This window comes from Phascolarctos cinereus, unplaced genomic scaffold, assembly GCF_003287225.1.
Source record: "Phascolarctos cinereus isolate Bilbo 61053 unplaced genomic scaffold, phaCin_HiC Scaffold_3;HRSCAF=262, whole genome shotgun sequence".
NCBI lineage: Eukaryota > Metazoa > Chordata > Mammalia > Diprotodontia > Phascolarctidae > Phascolarctos > Phascolarctos cinereus.
Genome location: NW_027555736.1, coordinates 203465234 through 203488716, shown reverse-complemented (window position 1 = coordinate 203488716; position 23483 = coordinate 203465234). Strand labels below are relative to the sequence as shown.

The 23483-nt window shown below is 38.7% G+C and overlaps 3 protein-coding genes across 6 annotated transcripts in view; 2 read left to right on the top strand and 1 right to left on the bottom strand.

Moving 5' to 3' along the window:
* Positions 1–9880, top strand: part of NDUFB1 (NADH:ubiquinone oxidoreductase subunit B1) — a 10629-nt gene extending 749 nt beyond the window's left edge. Inside the window, exons 2-3 of the mRNA XM_078151413.1 lie at positions 7900–8044; positions 9781–9880. Of these exons, the coding sequence (XP_078007539.1) occupies positions 7905–8044; positions 9781–9817 (177 nt within the window). The 5' untranslated portion in view covers positions 7900–7904 and the 3' untranslated portion in view covers positions 9818–9880. The remainder of the gene's footprint in view (positions 1–7899; positions 8045–9780) is intronic.
* The window catches only part of CPSF2 (cleavage and polyadenylation specific factor 2), a 50180-nt gene extending 32680 nt beyond the window's left edge, over positions 1–17500 (bottom strand). The window contains exon 1 of the mRNA XM_078151412.1: positions 17394–17500. The gene's annotated coding sequence lies outside the window, so the exon portion shown is untranslated. The remainder of the gene's footprint in view (positions 1–17393) is intronic.
* Positions 17501–17766: 266 nt separating this feature from the next.
* Positions 17767–23483, top strand: part of ATXN3 (ataxin 3) — a 36138-nt gene continuing 30421 nt past the window's right edge. For 3 of the 4 annotated variants that reach the window (XR_002327826.2, XM_021004268.2, XM_021004270.2), the window contains exon 1: positions 17769–17847. Coding sequence is in view for 2 of the 4 variants with exons in the window: in XM_021004268.2 (XP_020859927.1) it covers positions 17824–17847 (24 nt within the window). In the remaining 2 variants the exon portion in view is untranslated. Of the gene's footprint in view, positions 17848–18322; positions 18395–23483 lie in introns of all 4 variants that reach the window. The other variant, XM_021004269.2, reaches the window with a different exon arrangement.

Below are 23483 nucleotides of genomic sequence, written 5' to 3'. Positions count from 1 at the left end.
AAATTGAATTCAGTTTCATCAATTTTATTGATCATTTCCCATGGGAAAAATATTGGTTGGAATCTTTATCCCCAGCGCCTAAGCACAATACCTTTCTGCCCAATGGGAAACTGCATTCTTAAATACACTGATACCAATAGCATTCACATGTTAAAAAAAAAATAGAATACAAATTTAAAAACAGTACATTCTGGTGTAGTGGAAAGTGAACTGGATTGGAAATAGAAAAACTACTCAGTTTGAGGCTATGCTATAAACTAAACTTCTGGACTTGCAGTCAGGAAGACCTGAATTAAAGTATCTACTGAGACACTTAAAATTTGTGACCATGAGAAAATCATTTAGCCCCTGTCTCAGTCTCCTCATCTGTTAGCCAATCAGTAAGGATTTATTAATTGCCTGTTATGTGCCAGGCACTATACTAAGTACTGCAGGCCCTCCACTCACCCCCAAAAAAGGCAAAAGATTGCTATATAAAAAAAAAACAGATTATATATATTATATATGTATATACATATACACACATATATACATATATGTATATATGTGTGTGTGTATGTGTGTGTGTGTGTGTATATATATATATATACATATATATATATATATATGTATATGAGAAACACTGGAGATAATCAGTGGAGGGTAAGCACTAGCATTAAGGCTTATTAAAGTAAAGGCTCCTTTGTAGAAAATAAGATTTTAACTGGGATTTAAGGAAGCTAGGAAGCAGAGATGAGGGAGGGCATTCCAGACACAGGGGGACAGCAAGTGTCAAGTCTAGAGATGATATATCTTTTTTGAGGAGTAGCAAGGAAGCCAGTGATACTGGTGCCAGAATAAATAGAGGGGTGGAAGGTAGGTTCATGAAGGGCTTTTTTGAATACCACACAGAGAATTTTATATTTGATTCCAGAAGTCATAGGGAACCAGTGGAATTTATTGAATACAGGGTTTAACATGCTCAGATGTGTGCTTTTGGAATATGACAGCTGAGTGGAGGACAGACTGAAATGGAAAGAGGCAGGGAGTCCAACAGAAGGTTATTAGGGATAATAATAGCACCTACTTCACAGGGTTATTACAAGGATAAGATGAAAAAACTTATCTACAGGGCTTGCAAAAGCCTATATAAATGCTATTATTTAGTGCCTGTTTTCCACAGCCCTTTGCATATATTATATCTTTTGATCTTCATAACATTCCTGTGAAATAGGTACTACAGATTCTATTAAAATAAAGAGGTTAATGATTAAGTGATCTTTATGGTTCTTTTCTACAAAATTATGAAGACCAAGAACTGTATGTGTAGCTGTTTCACTGTAAGCGCATATTAATAGCTAACATTTATACAGCACTTTAAATAGAGATTGGACTTTTGATGTCATTAGTAGAGACAACTCTCAAATGATTAAACTCCTTCTACCAGTGCTGCTTAGCACCTTCTCTGTACTTTATAGTGTTCAAAAGTTGCCTAGGTTGCTTCGAGATAAAGTGACTTGCCTTTGTTCACAAATTTGGATCCAGGTCTTCCTGACTTCCAAGTTGGCTCTAGATCTACTATGCCTGTGCTGCCTCTGGAACATCACATAATTATGATTGTGTCCTCACAACAACCTGGAGGTTGATACAAAATTATAGCCATTTTGCAGATGAGTAATTTGAGGCCAAGAAAGCTAAAATGACTTGATGGTAGATATGATGGTAGATATAGTGTCAGGAATGGGCTTTGAACCCTGATATTTCCTGACTCCCATGTCTAGTGTTCTTACATCAAGCTGCTTCTCATAGAATAATCATATTTAGAACACAACCTAGTGGTCAGTACATGACAACTTGTGGTTTTTCAAAACCTCTAACTCTGATGTAAATATTATGCTCTACAAGGCATATTGTAGTCATGTGGCCTTTTTTTGGTAAATGATGATTACAGCTGTAACTCCAGAATTATAACTTGAGTTGTGATATTCTAGCAGGTAAGGGCTATAAAGTTACTCAGTTTTTATAAAAGTATTATAGATAAGTTAGGAGTACTTTTGATATTGATAGCCTATTGATTACATTTGAGAATGCTGTCATATAGATAAGAGTTTAAAACTAGAACAGATCATGCAGTCAGTCCACTGTTTCCCAATAACCATACTTTAGGAGGTGAGGGAGGGTGCGTGTTTTCTCCTTATGTGACATCTCTTTCCTCTAAGGCTGATACATAGGAACAGAGAACTTGAAATAAGGAGCTACAGTTAGAAGCAAAAACATGCAAGAAGAAGAGTTAGAAGTCGGAACTATTTAGAAGTGAAAGTTTTGTGGATCAGTTAGAATTTGCAGAGAGGCAGGAGAAAGTCTCCATATTGGGAGTTTCTTATATGAAGGAAATCATGCTTCCAGACCACCCTCCCAACACCCCCTCCTCCCCACAAAGAAAAAGAAATTGCCTTGGTCTGTAGGATGGGAAACAAGGATCAGAAAGGATCCAACCACAGGCCTCTTGAATACTACCCACATTTTCACCTTTAAATCCTTCTGTTCCTTTGACCTTCTGCCATTCTGCACTGCAAAATCTTAACCATGGTTACCTCATAGCATATAGGAACTACCTCTTCTCTTTCTACTTCTGACCTGCCACACATGAAATCTTGTCAACCTGGGTCCATTACAATTTATACTTTCTAATCTCAACTGAAATCCCACTGATGTCTTGTTGCCCATTACATTTCCCGAAAAGGTGATTCCAAATGTTCCTTAAGTGCCCAGTTCATCCCATCCCACCTTATTCTCATCAATTGATTTTGCCTTCCACATCTCTGAGAAGACTGAGGTCATCCAATATGAAATCCCTTATCTTGGTGTAATGAAAGGATCACTGTGTTTTGAGTCAGAAGGCCTGGGTTTGACTCCTGATGGCTACTTAATATTTGGAAATTTCACTTAAAATCTTAGCCTTAGTTTCCTCTGGTTTGACTACCTGATACTTACAATCCATTCCAGCTTTAAACGTTATGATTCTATAAGTGTCTCCCTATTTCAGAGGCATCAAACATACCTGGCAATCCTGAGTGCTGCCTGAATCAGACTGAAATGTAATTGGGAAATATCTTAACAAAATAAATAAGAACAGTAGAATGTAGATGATATTAACATGTGGTTTTCTAAGTCAGTATGCTGCCCCAGAGGGATTATGGTCCCATTTTTGAGTTTGATATCTCTGCTGTAAATCTACTGTTTTCAACCATTTCCCCTTTTCCTTATTTATAATCTCAGAGAAAAAAGTGGCCCTCCTTATAGAAGCTAACCCCTCTACTTGTACCCTCAATCCCAAAAGGAGTCTTTGATATGACCATGCTCATCAATCAGACCTTCCTTCATGTATCACCATTCTTTCCTTTTAATGACCTCTTTCCCGTAGCCTATGTTCTTAGATCTCTAGAGCCTTTAAAAAAAAATTTTCCTTATAAGCATCTAAGAAGTGCCATAGATAGAATGCTGGGACTGGACTTGGGAAGACGCAAATTCACATTTGGCCTCACACACGTGGGCAAGTCATTTTATCTGTTTTCCTCCTTTTCCTCAACTGTAAAATGGAGATAATAGCACATACTTCAAAGGGTTGTGAGGATCAGGTGAGATATTTGTAAAGCACTTAGCACAGTGCCTGACACGTAGTACTTACTCTTTACTCTTCCTCTTGACCATGCTTACCTCTTCAAGCTATCATCTTCTCTCTCTTTCTCCTTTACTGCCAAACTTGTAGAAAGAATAATCAGGACTTATTGCTTCACCACACACTCCCTTAAACCCTGCTTTTATCGCCATAGGATCACTAATGATTTTATTGTTAAATGAAATGTCTTTTTCTCATCTTCATCCTCCTTGACTTCTCCATGGCATTTGGAAACATGAAGCACTCCTTGATAACTTCTTCATTGACATTTAAGATGCCTTGAGAGTTATCTTCCCTTTTTGGCTGGTTTCTTTTCTTCCTCCTGACCCTTAAAGTGTATATTTCCCTCAAAATTTTCCCCTTGGCCCTTATCTTTTCTCTCTACCTTCTGTCCGTTGGTGATCTCATGTACTCCCATGATTTTATTAGTAACTTTATGCAAATGAATCCCAAATCTCGATCTTTTTCACTTCCAACCTTTCCCTACAGTCCTAGTCCCATATGTCTGCTGTATATTTCCTTGTGAATTACCCTGCCAGCACCTCAAATTGAACATGTCCAAAATAATACTCCTCAGATTTTCTCTCTTCTCTTAAACCTGTGTTTCTCCTTCCCTCATTTGTTTCTATTAGTGCCAGTTTCCTAGTCACCCAGCTATCTACCTTTATATGCTTAGTATGTAGCACAATTGCCTTGCATGTGTTAGGTATTTAATAAACAATTAGTTTAACTGAACTGGACTTTAGGCTTCTCTGGGTATGAGTTTTTCCTCACAGCCATTTCATTTAAATATTACCATACTTTATCACCTTCTTCCCCCTACCCCCTATCATTGTTACTGATGCTGAATTTTTCACATTGAATCCCTTCCTTCCTTTTATCCTGGCTCATAGCACTACAGACACTAAAAGTATATTTTCTACGGTTTGTTTACAGAGGGAAAAAGAAGATATAGATCCAGAAAAACTATACCAAAGAAAATAAAATTATACCAAAGTAAGCTAACTAGAACTATAAACAAAAGAAAACTACTTGGTCCCCAAATAGTTGATACTTAAATTTCTTGAACTATTCTGTCTAGTCACAGTTCCTTGACCCTGGCTTGGACTTTATTATGATTCCCTTCAGATTGAATCATTTATTTTTCCTCATAACCCCAAGATGATCATATCTTCTATACAAGAACATTCCAAAGATTATTTTGGGATTCATCCTCTGAGTACTAACAACAAGCAACACTTACATAGTGCTTCGAGTTTATAAGGCACTTTGCATGCATTATCTCATTTCAGCCTCACAAAACAATTCTTTGAAATATTTGTATCCTCATTTTACATTTGAGGAAAGCCAGAAAGCATCGAAAGGAGAATTGAGCCCGAGTCTTAATAAGTCTTATACCATTTCTACCATTTCATACTATGGATTAAACTTTTTTGTCTGTTTTATAATGTCTGGTTCACTCTGTCAATCAAAAAGATTCCTGAATGCATAGTGGATTTTTGGTATTTTCCCCTTTTAAAAAAGAGAACTCCTAATAAGAAATTCCCTCTACCAATGCAGATCTTAAGAGTCTTAGAGTATTTCTGGGTCACTGTAAGGTTAAATGACTTGCCTAGGATCATACTACAAGGATGCATTAAAAGTTAGGGCTTAAGCCTATGCCTTCCTGACTCAGAGATGGTATAGAAGCTCAGTTAAAAGAATTAAGGGAAGAATTAAGGATAGAAATTACAATTCTCAGAATTTAAAAAGAAAAATACAACCAGTTACTTAGAACATAGAAAACCATAGAAAAATCTCACCAAAGCAGTGGGCAGTGAAAAAGGTTGGTCTTCCAGAAAAATATGATGAAACAAATTCCCAGCTCTGATTGCATCACTCATTCCAACCTCATCGTTCAACCACAACTACTCTCTCCAGTTGATCTCTAATAGCCTTTTCCAATTTTCATCCATCCTGACCTCTCTGCACTCTTTGACACTTGTCAGTCCCTCTCCTCTTTGATTGTCTCTCTAAATTGTATTAATTTGTGCATATTTTACATCCCCAACTAGATCATAAGCTCCTTGAAAGCAAGGACTATGTTCTTAATCATCTTTGTATTCCATTCAGAACATAGCAGGGTGTTCTTTACACAGCAGTTACTCAGTAAATGTTTGCTGAATTCATTCATCCCAGAGAGTTTTTAAGTGACTTATCCAAAGGAGTATAGGATTTAGAGATAGAAAGGGTCTTCCTTATAGATTATCTTCTTCCACCAGCCTCATTTTGCAGTAATGGAAAAGGGCCTCACAGTTTACCTAGGTCATACTACTAGCTCAGTGAATCACAGAATTTAGAGCTGGAAGGAACTTCAGAAATCCTTTAGTCTAACTAACCCCTTCATTTTATAGATGTGGAAACTGAGACCCTGATGGATGAACTGATTTACTTAAGGTCCTAGAGATAGAATGTAGCAGTTAGGATTCTCACCCAGGTCTTCTGACTCCAAATCCATTTCTCTTTTTTTCATAGATTTAAAAAAACTCCAGGGTTTTGTAGTTCATTTAGAAGAACTTGATGTTTTCTTACAGCTTGCTGGTCAAGGTGGAATGGAAAGATTACTGGCTCTGGGATCTGAGTATTTGATACGATTCGTATCCTACCTACCTCTGTCGCTATCTGTGTAACTTTGAGCAAGTAACTTGACCTTCCTAGTTCTCAGTTTCCTCCTTTGTAAAATGAGAGTTGCACAAGAGGGCCTTTGAGGCCCCTTCCAGCTCTAAAACTGCTCTTCCTCTCTGAAATTCTTTACAATGAAATCTGAATTTAGGACCTAGTTTCAGTCTTTGTAAAGAGATTTTGTATTAATTTGTAAATATCTATTGAAAAACCCTACTTTGCTGATTTCTCTAGCATTAGCATTGGTATGGATATTGGAAATCAGTATTTCTCCATCTTGTCTTCTTTAGTACTGCAATTAATTAGCACCTTTTTTAAGATACCAAGATCAACTATTCTGACCTCTTTGCTAATGTTTTTTTTATTATGTTTACACTTTTTTTTTAGTAGTCAGTTAATAATATTTGATAGATTTACCAAGAAGTTTCTGTTTTAATAGATGTAATAGTAGTGCTTTTGACCTTGGATTGAAAAATAAGTTACAAAACCTAACATAACTCTAAATGAATTTTATAAGGTGGATTAATTTGCCAGTAATACCTTCCATTTTAAAGGCAGGGAAGGGGAGAAACAGTGTTATAAAACCCTTTTATCTTAACTCATGGGTGAATGGGGAGACTGGAAACAAAACTCAAGAAACCAACTCCTAGACAGGTCCATAGCTGCATTTGGGGCTGAAAATGGATACAACTATTCTGGAAAACACTGTAGAGTTATGCAAATAAAAATATGCAAATATCCATATTCTTTGACTCAGGGATTCTGCTGCTAGACATATACCCTCAAAGACACAAGCAGATAAAAAATCCTTATACACCAAAAATAGTTATCAAAGTATTTTTTGTAGTAGCAAGGAACTGGAAACAAAGTGGATGTTCATTGATTGGGGGATGGCTAAACAAATTGTGATTCATAAATATCAAGAAATACTACTGAAAAAGGGGAAAAGCATGATTAATACAAAAAAGGATGGAAGTATTTGCACGAACAGTGAATTAAGCAGAGCCAGGAGAATAATACACACAATGACTAGAACAACGTATAAGGAAACAACCACCACCACAAAACAATTAAAACAGGTAGCTGGGGGAAAAAAACAAATAACTGTAAGATCCTTGTGATTAGGAATTTTTTATTTATTGTATTCCTATCACCAGTGCTTAGGACAGTGCCTGGAACATAATATATACTTAATGTTTTTTTGATTGACTTTTTTTTTCTAAAAAGAAGTCAACTTGCACACTAGTCCATACTACTGCTACACTTTATCTTCATCATATGAATTTTAGACACTATATATTATGTAATGTTAAGAACTTGTATTCACCTCAGTGCCTAACACAATTCCATACCCATACATAAATTCAATACTAACTATTGAATGAATCAATTAATGAGGCCCAAAGAATTAAAACAAATTAGTAGTTTAAAGTGAACTTCAATATTCATATTTACCCCTTCTCTTCCACTAAATACTTTCTTCCTATTTTAGGTGAGGTTTTAGACAGTTCTCACAATCAAATATCTCTATCTTGTTAAGCCTTTTTCTCTCCTCCACCCCCCCCTTTTTTTTTTTAAAGCAATCATGGTGAATTTGATTCAGGCTGTGCGTGACCACTGGGTTCACATTCTGGTACCAATGGGATTTGTCATTGGCTATTACCTAGACAAGCACAGTGAGGAAAAACTAACTGCTTTCCGGAATAAGAGCATGTTATTTAAAAGGTTGGTGTATATACTTGTTTCTAAACCTTCTGATAACTGACTGGTTTATTATTTTTTGCAGTATTGAGTTAACCAATAGTGTTCTGCAGTCAGCATAAAATAAACATAAGTTACTACATCCCACTTGGAATATCATTAAAATCCCATCACCTAAAAAAAGTGCTGTTATAATAAATTTGGTAAGGTATATCAGCAAAATAAGGATAGTAGTCCTTGTGTTTCAAAAGTTCACTTATTATTAACTTACTTGGAACTTGGAACATATTTTCCCATAAGAACATTGTTGTTTGGGTTTTTCCACCATCTCAGAAAAATTTATTTTGCCCATACTTCAGAGATCTGTGACTTTACCAGTGTGGGTACTTCTTCCAGTAATGCATCTCAAAACCCCTATATGAATTAGGAGATAATGTGAGAATTGCTATGGCTTAAAAATTCATCGCCATATTCTCAACCTAGTGATGAGTCTTAGAACTTCATACTGGAAGCCCATCTTATCAAACTAGTGATGAGTCTTAGATGAACTTCATACTGGAAGCTCTTAGGACCCCAAGATCATTTCCATGTCATGATGAAGTACCAGTAGAACAATTAACCCATAGTGTTAAAAAAAAACAGTGCTTTTGTGTATTTTATATTTTTCAAACCAGTTTCTCATTTGCTAATAGTGGTCCTAAAGGTTTAGTCTAAGTCCCTCCTAGCCCTGAAAAGAGAAGTTTGGAGGAAGGCACATCAGGTGCAAGGGTTGGGAGGGGTGGCTCAGGAAGAGGTATAGACTAACATTTGCAGATGTAACCAGTTCCTCTGGTAGGCTATTAGCAGGGAAAGGTTCCGACAGCAAGATGCTCATATGTGGTTACAGGTCAAGTATTCCCAAGTCAAGAAGCAGTCTGTACTTTGTATACATCTGGTTACTGTACCTCAAGAAATATATAATGGAGCTAGAGAAGGTCCAGAGAAGCACACCCAAAAAGGTCAAGGTGATAGAGGCTTCCATATGAAGTTAGACTAAAAAAGGAATTTGGATTTTCTTAGCCTGGGAAAAAGGCTGAGAATTTGAGAGAAATGAATAAAATCATGAAAGATAAGGATGAGATGTATACATTTCAGAATACATTTCAGGATAAAAGAAATAGTTTGAGAAAGAATATGACCTAGCATGATAAGTAGTAAAGCTTAATAGAATTTGTTATCCAAGAGGTGGGCTTCCTCAGTATGGGATTGAGGGACAAGAATAAGAATGAAAAATAAAGACAAAAATCTAATTTGATTAGGTGTTTCACCCTTTCCCCTGCTACTTTCAGGTAGAAGATTGTACCTCATTTACATTAATTGATATGCCTTTAGTTTTAACTGAGAAGGTATCATAAAAACAAGGATTACCATATTTTGAATATGTTATATAGTCATAAGATCACAGTTGGGAGCTAAAGGAACCTTAGAGCTCATCTAATCCAATCCTCTCATTTTACACACAAAGAAATTGAGGCCTACGGAAGTTAAGGAACTTGCCAGAGCTCACATAAAGTCTAGCAAGTAACAGAGTCAGAATTTGAACTTGGTCCTCTAACTACAAATCTACTTCTCTTTCCATTACACTAGTGTCTCATAAAATACAGTCAAATTAACAAAATAAAAAATAGTAAGTTAGCCTTTCTTTAACTTTCTTTTTTCCTCTCACAAAAATTGTTTCTTAAATGTTTGTCTTTTCTCTCTCTTTTTTTCCTCCTACACAGGGAACTGAAACCTAATGAAGAAGTTACCTGGAAATGAAGGCTTTGGCTGAATTGAGAAATTTTCATGTTGAATAAAAAATCTTATGAAAGAAATGAAAAATGCTTTCATTGTTTTTACTTAGGAAATTGTGTTGTCCTAATTACGATGAGTTCCTATTTCAAACTAAGAGAGTAACAAGCTACTAAAAAAAATTTCATTCATTCATTCATTTGTTCAGATAGATTTTTTTGTGGAGTACCTCCAGAGAATGCAGGACTTGATTTGCACTTCCTATTTAACTCCCTTATTGTTTTTACATTTTGAAAACAATTAAATCCTGTTCACAAATTTTATCTTGTTCACAAACTTTTCATTTTAAAACAAGATATTTAATTTCAAAAGAAAAAGTAAAACCACACAGTTAATCCTTAAAAAAAAAAAAAGAAATGATGCTGTGCTTTGGCAGGTAAATTTTAATTCGTCATTATATGGTTTTAACTTAAAATAGGAGAAGATGGGGCTTTTAAGAATTTTCCTTTGCTCTAATTATATGAAGGTGGACTGATGAGTAATACTTTTTAAATTATGTAACCAAATAGTGCAGAACTAATATCAGAAACAAATAGGAAAAGAGAGCTACTGTTTCAGTGACATTGAAATTAGGGCATAAACTCCCTTATTTTCTAGAAATACACTATTAAATGCCAGGGCATATAAAATTGGTTTCTCTTCTGACTCAGTCGTCCATCTTCTTATATAATGTACAGCTCAGCTCCTTGCTAGAACCAAAAGAATATAATTTAGTAAAGTCAATTAAATTAAATTAAAACAATGCTTGAAGTAATATTCCCTAATTACTTCTGTAATATATTGTCAGATCTCTAATCAGGTCAGTATAGGGATATCAAAATTGCTAGAGTGAAAAATAGGGCAACTCAGCGGTGCAGTGGATACAGTGCCAGGCCAGGATCAGGAAGATTCATCTTCCTGAATTCAAATCTTGCCCTAGACACTAGTGACTAGTCACTTAACCCCGTTTGCTTCAATTTCCTCATCTGTAAAATGAGCTGGAGAAGGAAATGTCAAACCACTTCAGGATCTGCCAAGAAAACACATGAAGAGTCCAACATGATTGAAACAACTGAACAGAGTAAAAAATACATTTCTAAAAAAGGTATTGAAAGTTTATTTTAAATTCCATTAAATTATACCTTGGTTCTGAATCTAAGGAAATGAATACTAACTTATATTTACATGGAAAATCTCCAATAAGTTGAAAACATTTTTTCTTATTTATCCTCATAATTCTGTGGGAAAAATCAGGAGATAAATATTTTACAAAGAGAATAACTGAGGCATTAACGTGCCCCTGGTCACACTGGAAATATGACAGAGGCATATCTGCTAGAAATCAGTTTAATAAGCTCGAGAGACAGAGAGAGAGCGTGTGAGCAATTTGGAACTACAACTAACGGGCTATAAAACTGCATAACCTCTGATCCAGCCATACCACTACTCAGTCTGTATCTCAAAGAGATCATAACAAAGGGAAAAGGGTCCACATGTACGAAAATATAGCAGCTCTTTTTGTGGTGGCAAAGAATTGGAAACTGAGGGGATGCACATCAGTTGGGGAATGGCTGAACAAGTTGTGTTATATGAACGTACTGGAATACCTATTGTGCTATAAGACATGATGAGCAAGTGGAATTCAGAAAAATCTGGAAAGACACGAACCGATGCTGAGTGAAGTGAGCAGAACCAAAAGAACACTGTACACAATAACAGCAACACTGCAATGACCAACTCTGACAGACTTAGCTCTTCTCAGCAATGCAATGATCTAAGACAATTCCAGAAGATTCATGATGGAAAACGCTCTCCACATCCAGAGTAAGAGCTGTGGAGTCTGAATGCAGATCAAAGCATGCTGTTTTCTCTCTTCTTTCTTTCTTGTTTTTCTCTTTTGTTCTCATTCTTCCTTCAATCATGACTAATGAGGAAATATGTCTAATGGGATTGTACATGTATAACCTATATCAGAGTGCATGCCTTCTTGGAGGGAGAAAAAAAATTAGAGCTCAAAATCTTATAAAGGTGAATGTTGAAAACTCTTTATATGTAATTGGAAAAGATAAAATATTACTAACTGGAGGGAAAGAAAGCTCTTTCAGATGAGTGTTTCAAGACTTAGAACAAGTTTAACCTTATGTATCTAGTCCCATATTGTTTTTCCCTCCTGTAGACTTCTGGAATACTGTTCTATCAATCAAACAACAAATGTTGATACAGATCACACTTAATGCTGTAGGGTTTACAAAGTTATATATACATTTGATCCCCACAAACAACCTTTAAGTAGAGAAAATTAAAAGGATATTGCTAGTTCTTCAAATTTAAAGCAGATAATCTAAGAAGAATCCTCAATTTCCTTAATTCCTCATGTCATCTCTCTGGTCAAAGAAATATACTCAGTCCTCTAATCTCTACTTGCAGCCTACTGCATCCTTGATCCTATTTCTTTGTACCTTGTCTTGAACCTTGATCCAGCAATCAACCTCTTTTCATTTGGCTCATCATCTGCTTGCAAACAAATCTTTCCAGTGTTTACAAATAACAACAAAAACCTTCCTTTTTACCCTTCTGACTCACCCTTCAGTAGTAAATTTAATGAAAAATTTGTCTGTGCCCAATGCCTCTACTTCTTCACTGCGCACTATCTTTAATCCCTTGAAATATTTCCCCACCACTACCACTGTCCCACTACCAAAACTGCTTTCTTAAAAGTTGCCAATGATTTCCTTCTTGATCACCAAATCCTATGGTCTCACCCTCTACATCTTTTGACATTGCTGAATACCCCTTCCAATTGTATATGCTTTCTTACCTAAGCTTCAGAGACAGTACACTCTGCAGGTAGTTATTAAACCTCTAGGGGAGGGAGGGGTGGGGGGGAGAGGGGGGAGAGAGAGAGAGAGAGAGAGAGAGAGAGAGAGAGAGACAGAGACAGAGAGAGACAGAGTGTGTGTGTGTGTGTGTGTGTGTGTGTGTGTGTGTGTGTGTGTGTGTGTGAGATGGACCTCACCCTCCCCAATTTTATTGAAATAGTCATCAAAATATTTTTAAAACAAGTTCAAGGACCCCAAGTTATGCAACTAGAACCTCCAGAACTCTGCCTCCTTTGCATCCACATACACATACCCCTTTCTATTCTCCTCTGCTACTCATTAGCAATCTCACTCACACCATTTCTCTGCAAATGACACCCAAATCCTATAGCTCAAGGCCTTCCATCCCCCACTGCCCATCAGTCTTCACCAAATGTCTGACCCAAACTTGGTTTTATCTTATTTCTAATAAGGTTCCTCCACCTGACTTCACTATTTTTATTAGTGGTGGCACCATTTCTTTTTAATGCTTCCCTATTCTTTACACCTCAGTTACGAAGTCCTGTCCATTCCTTCTCAGGCTATCTCACATCTCCCTCTTTTCCTACTGCCTTCACTTTAGTAGAGACAACCCTTGTTACCATCTACATGGGTTATTAAAATAATTTTCCTGCCTTTGTTCTCTCTCCTCTTCAATCCATCATACTGCTTCTAGAAAAATCTATTATGCCTATATTGTTTATGTCATTGCAGAAATCTTCAGTGGCTAAGTAGAATTCAAACCCCTTAGCTAAGGAATTCAAAGTCCTGCATGATCCAGGGCTACTCATCTTTCTAGTCTTATCTCACTACTCTCACATGGTATTTCAGCCAAATCATCTACTTTCTATTCCCCAAATATGCCCTGCAAGTTTATATTTGGGGGAAGGAGTAGTTATTCATGCTTTTCTCTATGCCTGGATGCTATCTATGTCCAATATTCCCCTGTTGAAAAACTACCAATTTTTTTAAGCCCAATTCAAATGTTACTTCCCTCACAAAGCCTTGTCACTAACAGCTTTCCCTCTCATGGCTTTCACAGAGTTCTTTGTTTTGCGACTCCCTAATGTATTCAGTGCTGTAAATGACCCATGATCTCCTTAATGTGGATAGTGCCTCCCACACTGCAGATCAAAACCCATGTTTTCCCATAAGTCTGCCACAGGAGGGTTATTTAAAGTTCTAGAGTTCTTTCCTGGGTTTCCTTAATATGGCAAAGGTACCAGTGATGACTTCAGGCCATCCATTGGTTATCTCTTGCTCCCACCACGTGACTAACTCGTTTTCTTTGAACATACACTTCTCTGATCCCCCTACACAATTACAAACTCTATCGAGGAAGGGACCATGTCATATCTAAATTTGGTATCACCTGCTCAACAAAGTGCTCTACAAACAGCTGGAGTTTAATACATGTTGGTTAACTGCTTGAATATTTCCATTCTCAAGGAAGCTGAGGCTCAGAGGCTGCCATAGCTACAAGGCTAGTTAAATGGTGGAGTTGGGACTCCAAAGTCATTGTTCCTTCCCTGTATTACCAATAAGATGAAGAATATAAATGTCTTAGAGTTGTTCCTACAGGAGGGGACTTTACAGCAATTATGTAGTTGTCTTAAAAAAGAGGAAGAGACTGGACCAAAAACAGACTTGCATATGTTCCCACGGTGAATTAATGGCAGAGCTGACACTACAACCCAGGTGTCCTGAGGTCAGTCCCTCTCTCCAACTTGAAACTGCCTCTTCAGTTGTCAGATTCTACAGTCAATAAGTGCAATGCCTCAGACAAGAGCCAAACCACTGTAAGCTAAACCAGTAAAGACAGCTGGTGGTAAGTGGAAAGACTGTTTCACCTGGAGTCAGAAAGACCTGAGTTCAAATCCTCTCTCAGATGCTTATTAGCTGTGTGACCCTGGGAAAATCACTTAACCTGTCTGCCTCAGTTTCCTAATCTGTAAAATGGAGATAATAATAGCACCTACTTCTCAAGGTTGTGGTGAGGATCAAATCAAATAATATTTGCAAAGCCTTTTCAAATGCTAGTTGGTAATAGAAATGCTTCATGGAAGAAGTTAGGTCTTTTCTGGCACTGCCCTGCTGTGCTTTTTCACTTTTGATGTATCTCTGTTTTGCCTCCTCCTCTAAATTATCAGGCAGAAATAGTTTTTAATTGAATAAACATTGTCTGTATGTATTCACTACAGTGCTATGCACAGAACAGGCACAATATTTGAGTAAATGCCTAGCTGGTTTCATTTGGGGGTATTTTATTACTCATTAACACCTCTAAAGGGGAATTGGTTCACAGGGTCATAGACCTAGAGCTAGAAGTGGACCTCATCATCTAATTCAATCCCTTCAGAGAAGTTAAATGATTTATCCAAGGTTACAGGGGATAGTGACAAAAACTGGATTTGAACTCGGGCCCCCAAGACTCCTTGAGAAAAATGAGATTTCTTATTCCAGAACCCAGCAAAGACTTCTTACAGTCTAAATCTAACCACTTCCCTACTCACAAACTTCCAGCAGCACACTGTAATCTCTGGGGTGAAATACAAACTTCTCAACCTGGTATCTGGGGCATTCCACAATCTAATTCCAACTTCAAACAAACCTGAATTAAGTGCCTACTACAGTAGGCACTATGCTAATCAGCTAGGGATGCAAAGACAAAAGTGAAACAGTCTCTGCCCCAAAGAGCTTATATTCTAACAGGAGATAACTAGAACATAAACTGGTATATATCAGACATGTACAAAACAGGCACAAGGTAACCTTGGAAGGAAAGGTACCAGCAGCTGGGGAGGACCAGGAAGGGTCTCCTGCAGAAGGTGGTGCTTGAGCTGAGTCTTGAAAGAAACCAAGGATTCCCAAAAGACAGAAATGAGGAGGCATCGAATTCCAGGCACGGAAAACAGCCAAACAGCCAGTACAAAAGCACGGAAACAGGAAGCCATAGAAAGAAGGTGGAAAGGGGCCAGGTTCTGGTGACATTTGTATGCTAAAGAGAGGAGTTTCTATTTGAACAGAAAGGTAATTTAGTATTTATCAAGTAGGGGCACGGTCAACTCTATGCTCTACAAAAATAATTTTAGCTGCTTTGTGGAGAATGGGTTGGAGTGGAGAGAAATTTGGGACAGAGATCCGAGCTACTGCCATTTTTTCACTCAACAGGTCTAGCTGGGTAGTTGCTGTGTGAATGAAAAGAAGGGAGATGTATTAAAGAAATGTTGTGGCAACAAAAACGAGATTCGGCAACTTTTCAACCTTGTTTTACATTGCTTCCCCTTCACTCTGGCCCAGCTGGACTACTTGATGTTTCCTAACCAAACACTGCACCTAATACCACAAACATTCAAACAGGAAGACACTCAACGAACTGACTTATTTTCTTCCAATCTTTATCTTCTTTCAAGGCTTACTACAAGCTCCTCCTCACCTTTATGTAGTGAATGAATGTTCTTTTCCTCCTCAACTTACCATCTGCTTACATACTCTGAATGAAGAATATGTAACCACAGAGGCAGTTAGGTGAAGTGGATGGAGCACTGGATTTGGAATCAGAAAGACTTTATTTCAAATCCTGCCTCAAACACTTACTAGCTGGGTGAAGGTAGCCAATCTATGAGCTGCAAGTGGAAATAATAGCACCTGCCTCACACAGTTGTGGGGAGGATCAAATGACATAATATATACAACGCACTTTACAAACCTTAAAACGCTAGGTAGCTCAATGGATAGAGCTGAAATCTGAAAACCTGACTTCAAATTTAGCCTCATGTACTTACTAGTTGTGTGACCCTGGGCAAGTAGTTAAACCACAACTGTAAAATGGAGATAATAACACCTACTTCCTAGGGTTGTTGTGGGGATCAAATGAAAAACGATTTGGAAACCACCTAGCACAGTGCTTGACCCATAGTATGCTCTTAATAAATGCTGGTTTCCCTTTCTTTCTATATGATATATCTTCAATAGAAAGTGAACTCCTTGAAGACAGGAATATAGTAGGTGCTTAATAAATCTGGAGGACTAGTTAGTTTAAAATACATATACATTTCATGTAGCTGGGGCAAAACGATGAAAATGCTTATTTCTAGGTTTAGCTTATGCTAATTTCTGTATTCCGGTTTATATTGTGTGATGCCACTCAAACTGAGACGTCTTAAAATTTACAGGAAGTAGTGTATTTGTGTGTAATGTATGTATACATATATCTGCATGTGTAACAGTGTCCCAAAAGTTCAAAGTATTTTGGGACACCCAGTTTAGTATATATTATTAATTTAGCACAAAAAATTGTGTTCTGTGTGTATATGCATGTATACACAGACACATATATATACACACATAAATCGATATATCACCTACCTATGCAATAAAATAGTTACCTATGTTATATTTAGTTCCTTGCCAACACAAGCATGAATTTCTCATCACATCTTCTGAGTTTCTGAGCCAGGGCTCAAGTTTAAGTCTTCTGACCCCAAACCCATTCCTCCTTCCCCTACGCCACGCTTCCTACCCCTCGCAAAAGAGCTAGAACAGGCTAGCACTGCGAAGGCGGCAGGGGAAGAAGCCTTCAGAACCCCACGATTCGGGCTTCAGTTGCCTCCTCTGTAAAAACGAAGGATACAGGACCAAAGGATTTCTACGGCCCCTTCCCTGCAGGCTCTAAATCCTAATATCCTGAAAGGTTAAGGACCCACCTGGCCAGCCTGGACCCAGCTCAGTCAAACGACAGAGAAGAGCCTACGACGCCAGAACCGGTCCACAAGGTCCCCTAATCAGCCCAAGCATGCTACAGGCTGCAGGAACGCGATCAGCCGGGGCCGGAAACGCTGTGTGGGCGGGGCGGGGTAGCTCCGCGACGGTCACGTGGGAGATTACGTCAAGGGTAGGGCTCTTCGCCGACCGGCTCCCTCCTTCCCAGACACGCCCGCCCCGAGCCTGCTTCTCACATGACTTGGATCCCTTGCGTTTGATTGGTCAGCGTCGGTGGCACGTGGGCGGGGCGCAGTGGAGCAGGTTGGGCTTGGGCGTGGGGGTGGGGATGGGGACAGCACTGGGGCGGGGGGCGGGGGGAGGGGCTGGAGGGGGGTGGTTCGAAGCGGGTCCGTTGGCTCCAGACAAATAAACATGGAGTCCATCTTCCACGAGAAAGTAAGTGTCCGAGGATCTGTAGGGTGCCCTTCCCACCTTGGGCGGTGCGGGAGGAGAAGGGTGTCCTAGATTCTCCAGGGAAGCCGAGGCGAGCTCTCTTGCCACCTCCACCCTTCCGCCGGGGCCTACCTAGCATGAGGAGGGGGCACCTAGCTTGGGCAGCCGCTTCCTTGCGAGGGCGCCCATCCATTTGCCAGCCCAAGAACCCTCCTCACCGACCGCCGGCTGCCGGCCTCCGAGGAGTCCGGGAAGGACCAGTGGGCGGGGGTCGGAAGCCTCCGGGAGGGGCGGAAGAAGTGACTTGGAAGGGGATGGGGTCGTGTTCGTGGATGCATTGGGCCCTGAACGTGAGAGGGTGCATTGGGTCCAGCTCCTCCCTTGTTAGCTATTGTTTATTGTTGTTATTATTATTATTATTACTATTATTATTATTCCACTTTATTATTAAAATTCCACTTTTCCTCCCCGCCCCAAGCTCCGGTGTCTGCTGCTGTCAGGATGGGAGACCCCCACCCCACCCCCATCTCCTCACCTCCCCACCTTGTAGGTAGGTAGGTTGAGCCCTCCCTCTCCTATACTGAAGTGATTCTTTAATTAGTTCAATACTGTAGCAGAAAGACTTCGAATCAGGAGGTTTGCATTGAAGTACGGGGTCTGGAAGGTATTAGCTGTGTCACAGCTTCCAAAGCTAGTCACACCCCACTGCAACCCTAGTTTCTTTGGGGATTTGCCCTCCCTATCTTACAGGCTTGTTTTTGAGGAAAGTATTTTTTGAAAACCTTGTAGGCGCCATAAGACCCAATTCAAATACCACCTTCTCTGGTTTCTCTCCTTCCCCTGACCTTCCTCTCAGCCCTCAGATAGTCCTTTATATTTTACTCCTCTGAGGTATTTGTCGTGTAATATTCTGTGTAATCCCTGTTTGTATTGATGTCTCTCTCTCTGCCTCTCAAGAGAAAAAAAAACTAATCTCATTTTAAAAACTGTTACCCCTCCAGTGTCCTGTGCAGAGTAGTCAATATTTGTATTATTGTATGTCATTAAAAGCCCCCAAACTAGTACTCTTTTCTCCTCCCTCCATTGAAATTAGCCCACAAGAGGTTTTAGTTCCAGGTGTCTGGACTACACACATATTCATCTTTATAGAAGTTAAGCTCAGCTTCAGTTTCTTATTAGATAAATGCTACTCTTTAGCTGACCTGCGATTTGACTGGGGCTTCTCCAACCCTTAATCAGCTGCACAGGACTTTTGTACATGTGTTTGTTCCTGATTGTTTCTTCCTTTTGATTCTTAAATGACCACTTGAAAATAAGGGCAATTAAATGGTTGTGGTATGTGGAGAAACTTGTCTTCTCTATAATTATCAGGCTCATTGGGTGTGGGTGAAACCTTCCACTAACAGCTTTGGGCAAGTGTTGTTTTCTTATTTTATAATAAATGCCAATATGTAGAAGGGAAAACTGGCAAGATTAGTTTGGAAGAGTGGAGTCTTTTATGTTATCCATTATATAATTTTATGACATTATTTTGATGCCCAAGTGAAGTGGGTTTTTTTTTTTAATACTTTAAATGGTCTCCCCAAACAGCTATGCATTTCCTTGTTCAATAGACACTGTTATTTCTTCTACTCAAAATCATTCTGGTTTTGTTGGTGCAATAGGAAAGACTGAATTTGGTGCCAGAGAACTTGTGTTTGAATCTTGCTTCTGCCACTTAGTACTTGAGAAAGAACTGACCTTGAGAAAGCCGTATAACCTCTTTGGGCCTCAGTTTCCTTATCTATAAAATTAACAGGTTGGAAAAGTTTACCTTCAAAGGTCCTTCCAAAATAAATTTATCGTCCTCTAATCAGCCATGCTTCCATTCAACTGGTATAGTCTTCATGAATATAGGTTACCTCCATATCATGAGATATTCATTGTAATAGGACTTTAGTGGCAGTTGCTTCTGTATAATACATCAAATGTGTCAAACTCACTCTAGAGTGCTGCAGAATCAGATTAAAATGTAATTGAAAAATTTTAACAAAATAAAACTGCAATACAACATGATAATGTTAATTTGTTAATATGCAGCCCCCAGGATTGTTTCTATTGAAACATCACTGTAATACATGTCTTTAACATCTTATATGTATTTCTGGGTATTTCATTTTATAATCCTTTAAATAATCTTTTACATGCTACTTCATGAAATTACCCAATTATGTTTTGGGAGGATGGAACCTTGTAATTTCAGCGGTGTGGAAAACTTCCTCTACCAATGAAGATGGTCATCTAGTCTGCAATTTATGGTTTTAGAACATTGCCTGGGGCACTGAGAGATTAAGTGACTTTCCCAGGACACTAGTATTGTCAGAATCAGAACTTGAATCCAGGTATGAGGTGACAGGGACCTGTACCAATGTGTTGGCTGTGTCAGAGGAGAGAGAAACATTTGTGAGAGATATGAAGGTAAAATTGACAGGATGGCAACAGATTGGACTTGAGGGTGAGAAAGAGTGAGGATTTGAGGATGACACCTAGATTTGTCTGAAGGACTTCCAGTTTGAGACCATTCAATAGAGATGAAAGACTCAAAGTCAGAAAGGTTAGGGCTGGATAAGTAGATTGGAGGAAGAGAGTATCAAGAAGAGAATAATCAGTGGTGTCAGAGGCTACAGAGAGGCCAGAAAGGGTAAGGATAAGGGGAGTTTAGATTAGGCAGTTTAGGAATCATAACTGAAGAGGAAAGTTTTGGGGATTTTTTTTTGTTTTTTGTGTTTTTTTTATATGAGGCAATTGGGTTAAGTGACTTGCCCAGAATCACCTATCTAGGGAGTGTTATGTGTCTGAGGCTACATTTCAACTCAGGTCCTCCTGACTCCAGGGCTGGCACTCTATCCACTGCACCACCTGGCTACCCCAAGAGGAAAGTTTTGATTGAGTAATGAAGTTGGAAGCCAGATTGTAGAGAGTTAAGAGAGTAAGAGCAAAGAAGTGGAGGTGGCAGTTGTAGAAGGCCTTCTCAAGGAGTTTAGCCACAAAAGGGAGGATAGATATGGGATCATAACTAGCAGAGATGGAGGGATCAAGTAAAAGTTTTTTGAAAATGGGGAAGACATGAGCTTATTTGTAGATAAAGATTGAAAGTGAGAAGGTGAGAATAATAGAGGATGTATAAAATATCACTAAAAAGTTTATATGTGTGTGAATGATCTCATAAAAATGTTTAATCTCAGATTATTTTGTTCTTGTTACCCAGCACCCTTTAGCTATCATAAACTAATCTATATTCTGGGAACAAAAGCTCCATATGATATATTTTAGAAGTATCTAAGCACCTATATGTTTTGTCCATCATTTTGCTTTTCTTTGTCCTTCTTTATTGATGTTTGAACTTCTTGTTTCTAGCATTAACTTCATCTGAAGTTAATCTCCTATTGAATGGTCTCAAACTGGAAGTCCTTCAGACAATTTTTCTCCAGATTTCCAAAGCTGACTTTCCAGACCAGCCTTTCAGTTCTTCAGCCTTAGTAATCATTACCTCCACACAAAAGATAATCCTTGGGTTTGAATTCCCATTCTGTTGCTTACTGGCTATGTAGACTTAAGTCATTTTTGCCTCTTCATCTGTGATATGAGGATTAAACTAGGTGATTGCTAAGGTTCCTTCTAACTCCTGCATTATTTGGCTTTTAGTGCTTTCTGTTCAGAGGCACAAATGAGTCTTAGGTAAATAATGAGGCAAGCAAGAGAGGGGAAGCAGGGAGCTGTGGAATTATCCGTAATAAAACCTGACTAGGGGCAGCTAGGTGATGCAGTGGATTGAGCACTGCCCCTGAAGTCAGGAGGACCTGAGTTCAAAATCAGCCTCAGAAGAAACACTTGACACTTAACTAGCTGTGTGACCCTGGGCAAGTCACTTAACTCCAGTTGCCTGGGGGGGACAAAAAAACAAAAAAAAAAAACCCCAAACAAACCCCATAATAAAACCTGACTGGAAGAATACTTGGGAGGAAATTGTTAACTCCAAAGCCTAATAGAAATAAGAGTTTTGAATGATCGTGCCTTCATTGTCAAATAATTGAATGTGGACTTTACTCAGCACTTCATATTTCTTCATATTTCGTTTTGGTTTAAGTCACAGGACAATCTTTACAACCTCATTTATTTGGAAACTTTAGAGACTAAGTATTTCTGAATAACTGAGTTTTCACATTAGCTGATTGGTTGTCTTTTTGCATTGTAACTTGAAATGGAGTTCACATTTCCCTGCCTTCTCAAACAGTAAATAAATGTCAGTTTTACTAAGTCATAATACAATGATGCCCTCAGAATTTATTGAGATTTGTAGATCTGTAGATCTGTGCTCTCTTATACTAAACTTGAATTCTTATCTGTTTTTTTTTGGGGGGGGCGCCGCTAGGCAGTGAGGTTAAGTGACTTGTCCAGAGTCACATAGCTAGTAAGTGTTATGTGTCTGAGGCTGGATTTGAATTCAGGTCCTCCTGAATCCAGGGCCAGTGCTCTATCCACTGTGCCACCTAACTGCCCCAATCTGTTTTTACCTAGTGCTTTTTTCTCTACCTTCTTCCATAAGCTGTTACCACTTCTCAGTAATGTCAGCATGCCTTTGAGAAGCAGCCCTTGCCACAAAGTTGAGCCTGCCTTCCTTAAAGGACCTCTCTACAGTTACTAATACTCTGCCTAGACTCATTCCCCAGTGGTTAGCATCATGATTTTTTGGGTCATTTTATCTTTTCCTATTCCTTATACTCCTGACCAAATTCTTAGTCCTTGCTATGACTTCTGTTCCTTCTACCCATCAGTTCTTTTCCATGCCATCACTGACTACATTCTCCTCCCTTCTGTATCTCTACTCTTTAGTTAATTAGTTGAAATCTGTACTCTATTCTGCTCTCAAATCTCTTATTTCCTTGACTTATAAGCCTGTACCAAAATTCCTACCCAGGATTACTCTTACCATCTGCTTTCTATGTGCCTGTTCATATGTTGCTGAATGGAACTGGAGAAAATCAAGAAACCAATGTTGATTGAGTCACCTCAAATATATGTTATTTAATCTCAACAGGGTCTCCACTCCAGCAAGGCAATCCTTTCATGCCTTCCTAATCAATTTCCTATCTCTCTCACCAAAGAAGTTATTCAAAACCTGTTTGTCTCCTCTCATCCTCTCTGATAAGGAGCTTGTATAATATCACCAAAAAAATTGAGGCCATTAAGCAAAAGCTCCCTCCTCCTCTCTTCTTCATCTTACATTTCTGACATGTCTTCCACTATCTCCTGCTTCATTATAGGATGAAGAGGTAGCCTTTCTCCTTGCCAAGAAAACCTCTCTACATGTATGCATTCTTGATTCTAAACAGCAGATTGCACCCTCTGTCATTTCCGTTTTCTCTCTAATCTTCAGTTTCCTTAGATGTTTGTTCCTGCAAACACCTTTGTTTCTCCCAACCTTAAAAAATCCTTCACTTGATCCTACCTTCCAGAGACCATCTTATATCTCTTTTTACCCTTCTTGGCTAAGCTCCTTGAGAAAGCCGTCTATACTAGGTGCCTCTACTTCATCTACTTTCATGGTCTTCTAAAGCCTAAGCCTGGCTTCTGTTCATTACTCGACTGGAACTACTTTC